Genomic DNA, 14186 nt, shown 5'->3' with positions numbered 1-14186 from the left:
CAACAGCAGAATTGAGTAGTTAAGAGAGAATCATATGGTCCGCAAAGCCAAAAATATTTACTTTCTGGTCCTTTCAAGAAAAAAAGTTTACCATTTCCTACTTTAAAATATCACTCTTCATCATTATACAAAACTAATTTCTGTTGCCTTGTATGTTTTATTATTCTAGACTGGACCAATTAGTGCAAACAGCTAAGGGCTGAATGGTGGGGTTGAAGCAGTAATCATAGGCTGGGAACAATTTCAAGAGGTCTGTTAGATCCAGCCCAGTGACTTTAGCCCACTGAGTTCTCTCAGAATAAGGGCAAAGGTCAGGACACAATTACATTGGAATTAGTTAACCTCACAAAGTTAACCTTGCCTAATCCACAACAACAAACTGCACCCCTTACTTTGACTGTCTGTCTCACAAATGCCTGCTTGCTATTGATCAAAAAGGGAGCTATTTTATTTTTATTTAACAACCCCTCATATGGTAAGTATGTGCCAGGCACTGGTCTAAGCATTTTACAGATGTCAACTCATTTGTTCAGCCTTATAGCCCTTACAAAGGTAGATGCTAATATTATCCACTTTACTGATGAGGTGACTGAGGTATATGCTGAAGATCACAAGGTTACAAAGCTCGCAGGTGGCAGAGTCAGCAAGTCTGCAGTCAAGGGTCAGGCTCTTAACCAGCAGTCCACAGACATGATCTGTAAAGGGCCAGAGATCCAATATTTCTGGTTTTGCACACCAAATGTTTTTTGTCACTAATATTTGACTCTGCTGTTGTAGTGGGAAAGCAGCCACAGACAATACCTACACAAATGGGCATGGCTGTGTTCCAAAAAAACTTCATTTATAAATATAGGCAAAGGGCCGGAGTTGGCCCCTGGGTAGTAGTTTGCTGTGCCCTGCTCTTAACCACCATGCCATGCTGCTATTCACAAAAGTGTGGTATATTTCTGAAATGCTATAATTACTCTCTAGGGTATACAATAGTATGCTTAATGAATGATAGCTTAATCCTTGCTTTGAAAGTAAAATCAACATTCAAAACTGCATAGCCTGAAGATGGTGAGTATAACAGTGTTTCAATATAAGCATGATAAAACACTTCTTATTTATATATATATATATATATATATATATATATATATATATATAAAACCTTTCATTTCAAACCTATGCAAATAATGTGAGCATGTCTGAGTCCCTATATTGTAGGTAGATATTAGCCAAAAATCTAAGAACTGAATTATAAGCTTCCTATCTCTCCCAATAATGTTACATACTATATTGGCTGAGCGAGTAGATTTTCCTCTGTTGTTATCCTCATAATTCTCTTTGCCCAGAACATTTTCCTGTTCCAACATCCTGCCAGAGGATGGAGGACAAATCCTTCATCCCACTAGGCTCTGGGCTAGATTGGCATTTGCAATTTTTAGCTGTGATGGGACAAAATTAAATTAAAAAGGGAAACACAATGAAGGCAGGTGCAAAAAAGCAAATGTTTCTAGTTAATATGCTGTATTAATCTGGGATAGAATCCAGGGTCTAAATGATTATTACTCTATTAATAATTATTTATAATAAATGAAACCTGATCATAATGATCTCATTGCCATTGATGAATAGTTTGGGAAATTCCATCAGACCACTTCAGTTATATAAACACAGATCAGCATTACCTTGAAAACACCCTCCAGATGTCAAAACTAACTCATGAAGGGGAAAAGAAATTCTAAAATTAATTGCTACACAATTAATCTTTACAATCCTGATTGTGTCAATTTCAGAAAAATCTTAATGTAGAAAGTCACTTTACATTTCTGGGGGTATGAGCAAGGAAGGGGTGCCCCCCCATGATTAAATGCCTGTGACATCTTGATTTGCAACAGCAAATGACATATATTTTCTTGTGAAATATAGTCCTGACTTTAATGTGTACATTATGATCTGTGCAATGGGGCGTGTTAACATTGCTCTGAGAGGCATAATTTTTATACTTTGAATTCTCTGTGTCTCACTGCGTAACTTAATGGAACATTACATTCTGCCTGCACCTTTCAAGCTCAATGGAAATATGTACCTAGTTTCACAGATTAATGATAATATAATGGTATTTTCCTTTGCTTAATGGACTATACACTTAGTTATTTTCTTACTCTCTAATGCTAATGTGCACTTGGTGTTTTATGAAATGGTGTTAACTAAATGAGTAATAATGGGTTCATGCAAAGATTACTAGACCAGAAGGGGAGGGGGCAGCATGCAATTCTGGATTTTGCTCCCAATATTAACCTTCTCTGTTTCTATTTGCTACACGTGGTCAGCCATACCTACCACAGCTATTTCATAGGGTTTAGGTAAGGTTCAAATGAGAAGTAAACATCAAAGTAATACAAAATAAAAATGCTGTGCCACAACAAGAAGGAAGCAATACAGATATGGTGATTTTGTGATGCAAATGCAGGTTCCAAATTGTCTGAAAAATGGAAATGGTGTCTACTGGGGCATATAGAAAATCTTTGGGGGTGGAGGGGAGATATAATTGCAGAATGAAAACCATTCCAAAGTGTATATATTAGTCCATTTTCACACTGCTGATAAAGACATAACCAGGACTGGGCAATTTATAAAAGAGTTTTATCATGGACTTACAGTTCCATGTAGCTGGGGAAGCCTCACAATCATGGTAGAAGGCAAAGAGAAACAAGTCATATCTTACATGGATGGCAGCTGGCAAAAAGAGAGCTTGTGCAGGGAAACTCCCACTTTTAAAAACCATCAGGTCTCATGAGATTTATTCACTATCACAAGAACAGCATGGGAAGGACCTGCCCCCATGATTCAGTTACCTCCCACTGGGTCCCTCCCACAACATGTGGAAATTCAAGGTGAGATTTGGTTGGGGACATAGCCAAACCATATCATTCTGCCCTGACCCCTCCCAAATCTCGTGTACTCACACTTCAAAATCAATTGTGCTTTCCCAACAGTCACACAGACTCTTAACTCAGTATTAAAAGTCCACAGTCAAAAACTTCATCTGAGAAAAGGCTTCTACCTATGAGCCTGTAAAATCAAAAGCAAGCTAGTTACTTCCTAGATACAATGGGGGTACAGGCAGAGGGTAAATACAGCCATTCCAAATGGAAGAAATTGGCCAAAACAAAGGGGCTGCAGGCCCCATGCAAGTCCAAAATCCAATGGGGGAGTCAAATTTTAAAGCTCCAAAATGATCTCCTTTGACTCCATGTCTAACATTCAGGTCACGCTGATGCAAGAGGTGGGTTCCCATGGTCTGGGGTAGCTCCGCCCCTATGGCTTTGCAGTGTACAGCCTCCCTCCCAGCTCTTTTCATGGGCCGACATTGAGTGTCTGTGGCTTTTCCAGGTGCGTGGCAAGCTGTCAATGGATCTACCATTCTGGGGTCTGGAGGACAGTGGCCCTTTTCTCACAGCTCCACTACGCAGTGCCCCAGTAGAAACTCTGTGTGGGGCCTCTGACCCCACATTTTCCTTCTGCACCGCCATAGCAGAGGTTCTTCATGAGAGCCCCACCCCCGCAGCAAACTTCTGCCTGGGCATCTAGGCATTTCCATACATTCTCTGAAATCTAGGCAGAGGTTCCCAAACCTCAATTCTTTATTTGTGTGCACCTGAAGGCTCAGCACCATGTGGAAGCTGCCATAACCTGAGATCTATGTTGGCCCTGTTCAGCCAGGACTGGAGCAGCTGGGATGCAGGGCACTAAGTCCCTAGGCTGCACACAGCATGGACACCCTGCTCACCTAGCCCACAAAAGTACTTTTTCCTCCTAGGCCTCCAGGCCTGTGATGGGAGGGGCTGCTGTGAAGACCTCTGACATGCCCTAAAGACATTTTCCCCATTTTCTTGGGGATTAACATTCAGATCCTTTCACTTATGCAATTTTCTGCAGCCAGCTTGAATTTCTCCTCAGAAAATGGGATTTTGTTTTCTATCGCATTGTCAGGCTGCAAATTTTCTGAACTTTTATGCTCTGCTTCCCTTATAAAACTGAATGCCTTTAACAGCATCCAAGTCACAGCTTAAATGCTTTGCTGCTTAGAAATTTCTTCCACCAGATATCCTAAATCATTTCTCTCAATTTCAGAGTTCCACAAATATCTAGGACAGGTGCAAAATGCCACCAGTCTCTTTGCTAAAACATAACAAGAGTCACCTTTGCTTCAGTTCCCACCAAGTTCCTCATCTCCATCTGAGACCACCTCAGCCTGGACTTTATTGTTCATATCACTATCAGCATTTTTGTCAAAGCTATTCAACAAGTCTCTAGGAAGTTCCAAACCTTCCCACATTTTCCTGTCTTCTGAGCCTTCCAAACTGTTCCCACTACTGCCTGTTACCCAGTTCCAAAGTTGCTTCCACATTTTTGGCTATCTTTTCAGCAGTACCCCACTCCTTGTACCAATTTTCTGTATTAGTCCATTTTCATGCTGCTGATGAAGACATAACTCAGACTGGGCAATTTACAAAAGAGGTTTATAATGGACTTACCGTTCCATGTGGCTTGAGGAAGCCCTGCAATCATGGCATAAGGCAAGGAAAAACAAGTCACTTCTTACATGGATGGCAGCAGGCAAAAGAGAGCTTGTGCAGGAAAATTCCCCCTTTTTAAAACCATCATCTCTCGTTAGACTTATTCACTATCACGAGAACAGCATGGGAAGCATCTGCCCCATGATTCAGTTTCCTCCCACTGGATCCCTCCCACAACATGTGGGAATTCAGTATGAAAATTGGGTGGGGATACAGCCAAACCGTATCAGTGTATCAGATAAAAAGACGACATCTGAGATACTTGAGGCACTCCACAGATGAAGGGGGCCAGAAGCTTATAGGACCCTGGAAACACTGGGGCATGAAGTCAGGGAGTCTTCTGCTCTAGTTCATGAAGTCGTGATGAGCTGTAGCAGCTGCAAAGTTGCCCACAGCATAAGGCAGGTGTACTCAGGAGCTCATCTAGAAGCTTCCACAAACAGCACGTCTACTGTCTGTCATCAGGAAAGAGTGTTTCCCCTCCTCTAAGCACTTCTGGATCTTGTGCAAAGGCATCACAATAGCAGAGCCTGACCCAGACTCCTGTAGCAAAGGGGATTCTGGGAAATGCAACTTGGATTCTCCTCAAAAGCAGGAGAGGACGGATGGGAGGGAAGAGAGGATGCAGCATTGATGACAGACAGGCCTGCACACTGGGCTTGGCGGACTGTCAATTCTATCCTCCTTCTGGATTTAATGATGGCATGTTCTATTAATTTTCTTTTTAAACACACCTCTCTTAAGGTGATTGTATTTTAAGTCCAGTGTGATATTTTAAAGAATGACATTTTATTAAAGACCCATGAAGGTTTTCTCTCTGCATTGGGTAAAGTACCATATGTTAATATCCAATTAGACTTGTTCCTGCTATAACATATTAAAAGTTCAACTGTGAGTCATTTACTCTTTATTAAGAATGATGGGTTTTGTTTACCTTAATAACTGAAATACTATGAATATTACAGAGGCATGCCTCAGAGGGGTAAGAAGAGATTAAGAAGCTTAGAACGTTATAGAAAGAATCCTTAAGATTTTTTTAAGCAGTGAGAGAACATTTAGAATAACCAGAAGATCTGTCTGCTCAAACACGTTCAGAATTTTTTTTCAGTATAGTAGGAAATATAATCAGAAAGGCTCTTGGCAGTGATGAACTGCACAATTTCTGATTAGGGACAGCATTGTAGAATGTAGTTCATGTTTGTGGGTTTTGAGTCATCCTAAGTTCAAATTCTGATGCTGGTACTTATTGTTAATATGTGTCATCAAGCAATAATAATAAAATAGCAGTTACTGAAAATTACATGCCAGGTCCTGTGCCTAGGACTTAACATGTATTCTGTCCTTTACTCCTTAAAATAACACTGCAAGATGAAGACTATCATTGTCCCTGTGGTATACATGAGAAAACTAGGACTGACTAATGACAAAGGACTTATCCCGACAAATGGAAATCATCCTCTGTGCTTGCCCTTGGCAAAGTGCATTCGGAATCAGAAAGTGACAGGCATGGTGTCAAGTGAAAAATATAAGAAGGTCAAAAGGTCTAGGGTTGTGCTGTCCAATATGGTAGTGATGAGCCACATGCAGCTATTTAAATCATTTAACTTAATGAAAATTAAATAAATTTAAAGTTCAGTTCCTCAGTCTCACCAGCCTCAGCTCAAGTGCCCAGAAGCCACATGTGGCTTGTGGTTACCATATTGAGCAGAGCAGAACATTTCAACCATTGCAGAAAGTTCTTTTGGTCAGCACTGGTCTAGCGAATTCATTGTGTAGATTTTTATGAGTGAAAAAAGCAGCAAAACACAAAGTTCAAATTCTCCATAGTGTCTAAGCTGAAAACAGAAATGTGGGTAAATACAATGCTTCTTTCTACCCACTATATGTTTGGGAAGGAAAGAGATGAGGAACACAGATGTTGGGGTTCTTGCCAAGCTTTCACTTAAAGAAAATGAAGAGGAGCAACAAATGATCATCTTTTCATAACCCCTGAGGACCTCAGAACAGATTTAACGTGCATGTGCAACATGGCTTATTGTTTTTGCTGTTGCTGTTTTGTTTCTGCAGGTATGCCATTGGCCTTGCTTACAAATCAGCCCCAAAGCACGAATGGATTGGGAAGAACTCTGCTTCCTGGGCGCTCTGCCGCTGCAACAATAACTGGGTGGTGAGACACAATAGCAAGGAAATCCCCATTGAGCCTGCCCCCCACCTCCGGCGTGTGGGCATCCTACTGGACTATGATAATGGCTCTATCGCCTTCTATGATGCTTTGAACTCCATCCACCTCTACACCTTCGACGTTGCATTTGCGCAGCCCGTGTGCCCCACCTTCACTGTGTGGAACAAGTGTCTGACAATTATCACTGGGCTTCCTATCCCAGACCATTTGGACTGCACAGAGCAGCTGCCATGAGCATCTGGCAACATGGAGCTGCTTTCTGGGGAACAGTAAGGTTCAGGCCACTATTTAGGGGACTGAGAAAGCACAGGCTTCATGAGTGTGATGAAATCTCACCAAAAGTGTCCAGAAATCGGCTAAGATAGGGCTTAAAACAGGAGATTCCTCTCCTTTTACTGTGTCTTGTATTAAGTATGGGCTTTAATAATTTCTTTAATTTTTTTGTATTTAGAGGAAAATCTATAGATTATTTATAAGAGAAACATAATCGGGATTACAACTTTTAGGAATTATTTGGTTTTGCACATTAAAAGGCCCACAAGTTTACCAGCTATTTACAACCTTTATTTCATCACAATCTATGGGCTTGCAAAAAAAAGAAAAAAAAAAACTTTTGTAATTTTGTATGTTTATTCACCTTCGCACCTAATATGTCATAATGATCCCATGTAGGTCTTGTCACCTAGACAGTGCATATCAGGATGTGTTTGAACCTAGTAGGGGAGTAAACAGGCTTTCTTGCTGTGGTTTAATTTGAAGTGTTTTAATTGTGATGTCAAAAACTTGTATTGGATCAACTAAAATGGAGAACAAGAGAGAGAATGCAAAGAATTGATTTTGGACCGCGGACTTTGCCGTGGCTAAATCTTTACCCTCTGATGGCTGATGGGATGATGTTGGAAAGAACGTTTCTGAATCCTTTGGCCACATTTTGCCCTGCTTCTCTCAGGGTTAAGAGTTCTGGAAGAACATTAAGAATGAGATTGCAATTGAAAATAGTCATTTTGAATCCTATTGATTATTCAAAAATTCAGGCTGATTTGTCTTATCAGAGGTAGGATTCTGTTTTATGATATAAAATCTACTTCATCCTTCCTTTTAATAGTTCCTTTAGACCTGTGAAATTTCTTCACTACATTTAATAGTTGTCCTAGTTCCCTCTCCCCCATATCAATTTTCCTTTTGTCCCTGGGGCTGAGTAAATAAACTTGTTCTGTCACAAATAGCAGCACCACTTTGGATTGAGTTTGCTCTCCAGGACATCAGCACATGGCCCTGATCACCACTACCACATCCAAATGTAAGTCACTGAAAAACACTTAATATTTATGAGTTGCTAATAACAAGGGACATTGCATAAAGTACTATTTACTAGATACATGCGTCAAAAGTTATTATAAACAGACCTTTATTAAACACATCTTGAAAGATGTAGAAGTCCCTCTGTAGTCTAGTATAGTTTACAATAGCGTTGTAAGACCAAAAAAAAAAAAAAAAAAAAAAATTCAAACCCGTTATTCAGGAACTTGCTTATAAAATGTCAGCTAGGATTCTTTGCATGCCAATCTGTTGCGTTGGAATGGTCCATGAATTAAGGCTTTCTTGAGTAGTTCTTGGACCAGAACCCTGGCATCGGTTCTAGTTTGCTGAAGGGTGTGACCTCTATAAATGGTTTCAATTGCTAAAATATTTACCTGGTATACTGGGTCAGCCATTTTGATGGAACAGACTAGTGGATTTAGACATTGTTTTAGTGATTTTGTTTTTAACCAAATCAACCAACTGCCTCCCTGAAATAAGTCAATGAACCCATTGTTTCAGCATCACGTAGCCAAAGCTCATGTGATTGCAAATCTGGACTTCAAGGGAGGCCAAGCCAGCTTCCTGGGTCCTTCCATCCTCTTCCCTAGCAGACACTCTCCCTTTTCTTAACAGATAGATTCTATATATTTACTATATTATTTATACCCAGATGAATATTTTGATAGATACCTAAGACAATTTCACATCTAAAAGATGGACACCTCAATGGAAAAAAATTAATCTTTCTCTGGAAACCTTATGAATTTTTCGTTTTATTACAATATAAAAGCAATGTGTGTTTGCCTTCTCTGAATAAACTGAAAGGGTTGTCTCAGTAATTTTTACATACATTTTGAGTAACTGGATAATGAATATTTTAATGCACTTTGTACAGTAACAGGTTCTAAATAAAAGGGTCTAAAACTCAGCTTCTGAGTTTTTAAAATCATGGTCTCCAGGTACCAATAAATGCTACAGTTTGCCTTATGATGTTAACATAAAACGCTTACTAAAGGGACAATATTTCCTTGAAAATAATGTTTTTCAATATTAAGAAGTTACTACTCCAATTTTCGCAGTAAGCCATTTAGGGTATGTTTTGGCTATTTTTATAAGGACATGAGAGATTATGTCATAATTTTGTTGTGGAAGTCTCACTCTTGGCTAACTTAAAAGCATTGTGGATAGTAGCAGTTACTATTTCCAGGTTGTCATATTTACAGGAAAATATGTATATGGTGAAAGGTCACCGTGTTTAATTACTATAATGATGTAGAAAAGATTCCCATGTGAATTTTTTTGAAAGTCTAAAAAATGTATGCTGTAAAAATTTGCTGTAGTATAATTTTGCATTGTCTTTAAATGGATTGAGATCACAGTATTTTATTCTTTGAGGCCCTCACCACAGGAAACACTGCGATACAGTGGCAAAAGAGATGGCAGTGCCAATTAAATTAATACAATAAAATCAATGCAACACCAACCAAGACTGCCAGGTCTGGTATCATGGGTATGCCCAGAGCCCAGGACTTCAGAAGGGCCCTAAGCTTGATTTAATGCTCTGCTGTTGCTGTCTTGAAATTCTTAATTTTTGAACAAGGGGCCTGCATTTTGACTTTGCACTGGGCCTTGCAAGTTATGTAGCGAGTGCTCATAACAGAACTCAGAAACATGGTACCTCTCTTCCTGGTGGATACAAATAAAGAAATCTGGATCCAAAGTTGAAAGTTGCTGGTGATATCATTCAATTAGGACTCTAAATAGTGGATTAAGATGAGGGTGGGCCTGGGTGAAGATTCTTTCCAGCTTTAAAAGAAAGTGACTTCAAAAACTGACTGCAAATATTGACGATGATTTCTGCTGGAGAAGAAGAAACTGCCTGAATACAGACAGGCTTTTTTATTACGGTACTGATATATTGACCTTAAACTTGCTGAGGAACTGAATTAACGTCCTCCAGTGACCGTGGAATTCCATCTCAGCTCCAGGAACATGCAGATACCTGCAAAGAGACACACATATATGCTGACATACATGTGCACCTGGTGTTGGGAAGTTGACCATCTGGTCTACCTTAATAAAATGGCAAAAAGCACACAAAAACAATGATGGGGGCCAGAGGATGTTTTTGAAAACAGTGCTTCTCAACCAGGGCTCGATTTTGCCCCCCAGGAGACATTTGGCAATGACTGGAGTCACTTTTGGTTGTCACAGCCGGGAAAAGGAAGCTACCAGCATCTAGTGCATAGGGGTCATGGACACTCTTAAACATCCTACAGTGCAAGCGCAGCCCCCACCACAAAGAGTTACCTTGCTCAAATATCAACAGTGCTGCAGTGTAGAGACTTGACCGTCGGGGTTTTTTTTAATGCAAAACTCTCATAAATACCTTTCACTTTTCCTGTCATCGATTATATGCTTGATACACCCAAAAAAAAAGCGGGGGGCACCAATTCACCTTCATTGCAGTGGCTCCTTCACCTTTAAAAATATTTATAAAATAGTTACAAAAATATGTTTACTGAAAAGCAGTCCAAGCCTGTGTAAATGGGAATCACTGTTAAGTATCATCATCTGTGTGAGCTTGGCTTGGACATGAAAAATTGATTCTCTTTATGTCACTCCTTGCACCTGGACAAATTCAATCCCTGGTACTTAAGTCACACTGCCAAGCCCTCAGCCCTGACTATTGTCTTGATTGCTGTTGCTTTCTGGCTCGAAATAAAATCATTTTTGTGGCACCAAGACCCTCTGCCTCTGCCTGTCTCTGTTGCCTTTTCATCATTTTGTGTTTTTGCAGCTATGATGTTGACAAATATTTATTCAACATCTACCTTTCTTCATACTACTTTATGACATAACTTATTTTCTTTTGCTGTTTCTCATCCACCATTTGCCTTTCCCTATTCAAAATACAGTTCTTTTACAACACTCAAAATATTCTTCAGGGAATTTTTAAAACACAATAAAAGAAAGCCTGTATAGAAGTGGAAACCCAGAACAAGATTTGCTTGATTTCAAGTCTTACAGATGCGGTGAGAAAGAGAAGAGCAGTGATGATTTAAACAGAGGACTGGGAGTCTTTACAGTGTGATCTAGTACAATCCTAGCAATTGGTCCGTACATATATCCCCAACCCCATCTCATGGACCTAACTTTCTCTCACTAGAGATGCAAGCCCTTGGTCTTCATCAGTGCTATGCAAAGTGTGGTCCAGGGATCTGCAGCATCTACATCACCTGTGAGCTTGTTGGAAATGCCAGTTTTCCTGCCTCCCCCCAGACCTGTTGATCAAAATGCCTTGGGGCATTCTCTAACTATTCCCTTACACACTGAGGACCCAGCCATGTTCCTTCTTGTCTGGGCCTCTGTACGCTCTGAAAGGTCCTTTCAACAGCAACTTACATCAATTCTGTGAAGTCACAGAACTCCTGGAAAAGCAGTTATAGAGTACTTAAGACAGGGCCACTCAAGGGTTATTAGAAGATTGGTTCATTCAACAGACCAGGGTGGATATGCCAGCATTCTAATGATTAACTTTACGTCCTTCTTAATTTTGACTCAAATCAGCCTTTCTTACAAGTGACAGGTGTGTAAAATATATTCCCTTTTATAAGACTTTTGAAGGATATTTAATTTGAACTTTTAAAACTGAATAGACACTACTATAATTAATTACCTTTCAAAGTCAACTTGAAGGGCATGTCATACACTCCACAGGGTAGCCCACATCTTGCCTTTTAAAAAAAATACACAAGTGAAATATGTCAAAGAAGGTAGTTGCTCATGATTATAATAGGAGGACAAAAAGGGAGACGTGTGGGACTTACAAAATCTCTTTTCCTCAGTACCATGCTCACTATGGAATGCACGTTCAAAAATGTAAAATAAATGTGGGGTTAAGAACTTACAGAAGAATCTTTCTTGTTATTGTTCTATCTTCGTAATGGGCAATTTATGGAAAGGAATTCAGTCCTCTCTTTGGGTCTTTTTCAGCCATGTTCTCCTAAGAGAATCATTAAAGCATGATTAAATAGGAAGCAGAGCAATTAATGAACAAATATGTCATGGCCAAAAACCAATTACCAATTAAGGAGCAGCACAGAAAAATGATTTAATGAACATTGGTTCTTTTGCACAGTCTATTTATTCTCAAAGCACAATTTTTATTACAGTCATTAAAAGATGTTCATTTTCACTAAAGCATTTCAAATAGTAATGCTTATCTTACCCTTTCACCAGTTTTATTTTCCCTTCAACTACTGCCCTCCCTCGCCTCCTCTTCTCTGTCAAGCTTCTCAAACGGATGTTCAGACCTGCTGCTTCTGATTCTCACCCATCACTGTGAAGAATCAGCTCCCCCACACTCTATTGGGAGTTCAGTGTCTTCACTCTAGCAAAATAGTGCTCACTGAAATAAAAAACAGCATCTACATCAATACGTATCCTAATAGATGTTTTGTCGGCCTCATCTTGACATACAGCAGCTTTTGAGCTGTTGACCATTTCGTTTTTTAAATCTTTCCTTAGGAAATGCCATTCACACCATCACTGAGTCACCATTCAAATCTCTAGATCCAGTTTCTCCACTGAGCTCAGCCCTATATATTGACCTATTTTTTGTGGTAATCATTTTTGTGTGCCTAAAGGCCATGTTAAGTTAAACATATCCAAAACTATATTCATGATCTCTTCTTAAAACCTTGGCCTGGCCAATCAGGCTCATGAACCAAAATCCGAAGGTTCAGGTTTGACGTCTCCCTCACCCTCCGTGTCCAGTCCATCCCCAAGTCCTGTTGATTTTATCTCTTAAATATCTCTTTAATTGGCTGATTTCTCTCTACTTCTGTGCTCAACCTCCAAGTATGAGCTTTCACATGTCACATATCTACGGATGAAATAGATGAAATAACCTGGTCTACCTGTAATCTACACTACCATCTTCTCCTTTAATTCCTCTCCCAGAGCAGCCAAGGTAATCTCAGAATCACATCATATCATGCACACTTCGGCACACTCTTTCCATCATTTTCATCCCACTCCCATCCCCCCAATCATCGACTAAAAGTCCTTCCAAGTTTCTAATCTACCTTCCATGAAACTCTTCCATGGTGATGATAAGCCCCTCCAAGGTCTTGTGCTTGCCTATCCCCTCAGCATCATCTTGGAGCATTCTTCTCTTTTCCCCTGCACTCTGGCCACACTGGCTGTTGTAGCCATGCCCTGGTCAGCCACAAGTCTCCACTTGTACCACTCTTCCCTCACCTTCCTAACTGGGCCAATATTTCAGATGGCCTCTCAATCACCATTTCCTGCTCTCCCTGCCTGAGCCAAATTCCCTAATATTGATCCAAAAAGCAACCTATGGCTCCCTTCATAGTGTTTGTCACTGTTGCAACCCAGCATTTGTATAAATTTTGTTTTCCATTTCTGTTTCTTTGTCCCCATTAGACTGTAATATCCCTAAAATTTGAGACCAGGGCTGGCTTAGCCCAATGTTTGCCATATAGTAGGTGGTCTATAAAAATTTAGAGTGAAATTCTAATTTTTCATGAATGAGTTTTATGTGTAACTTTCTCTTAAGCCTAGAGTATCCACCATTCTCTGTTTAAAAGATTTGTTTATAAAAAGTGTTGCATATTTGCAACAATCCTATATTTTACAAAATAAAAATAATATTAAAATAAAAGCTAGAACATCTACCTTCTAGCAAATTCTGTCCTCTCTTTATAGTGGCTGCAGGCCATCTAATAAACATAAAACTTTGAATTTGGGCAAGTAAGCGTGTCCATTAGTATATTTTATAATCTCCTGCCTGGCTTCTTTCACTAAATTCTAAGCTGGTAATTGCACTTACGTAATTCCTACTTGCTGGCTCAGCTCACCCTACACTTTAAGATAATTCATATGCAAATGAAGTGGGCTCTAAGGTATTACAATCTGCTTTTTGTCTTGGAGAAGGCCCTTGGTAGCTCCACCCAGTTTTTCAGGAAACAAACTCCCTATTCTGCATGCAGTATCACAGTCTCAACCTCCTTCTTTAATTCTCAGTAGCTGGGTTCTCTGTCCTTGAATCCCTTCTGACTTGATTTCCAGAGTGACCTCTGGATTTTGCAAGCAGCAGTGGCTTTCTA

The 14186-nt window shown here is 39.8% G+C and overlaps 1 protein-coding gene across 5 annotated transcripts in view; it reads left to right on the top strand.

The window, feature by feature from the left end:
• MID1 (midline 1) overlaps window positions 1-10799 on the top strand; it is a 371713-nt gene extending 360914 nt beyond the window's left edge. For all 5 annotated transcript variants that reach the window (XM_032285890.1, XM_032285891.1, XM_032285892.1 and 2 more), the window contains exon 10: window positions 6636-10799. In XM_032285890.1, the coding sequence (XP_032141781.1) occupies window positions 6636-6984 (349 nt within the window). In that variant the 3' untranslated portion in view covers window positions 6985-10799. The remainder of the gene's footprint in view (window positions 1-6635) is intronic.
• The last annotated feature ends 3387 nt before the right edge of the window (window positions 10800-14186 follow it).

Source organism: Sapajus apella, unplaced genomic scaffold (assembly GCF_009761245.1).
Source record: "Sapajus apella isolate SASKATOON/1434 unplaced genomic scaffold, GSC_monkey_1.0 scaffold17, whole genome shotgun sequence".
Lineage (NCBI taxonomy): Eukaryota > Metazoa > Chordata > Mammalia > Primates > Cebidae > Sapajus > Sapajus apella.
This window is presented reverse-complemented; position numbering and strand designations above follow the sequence as displayed.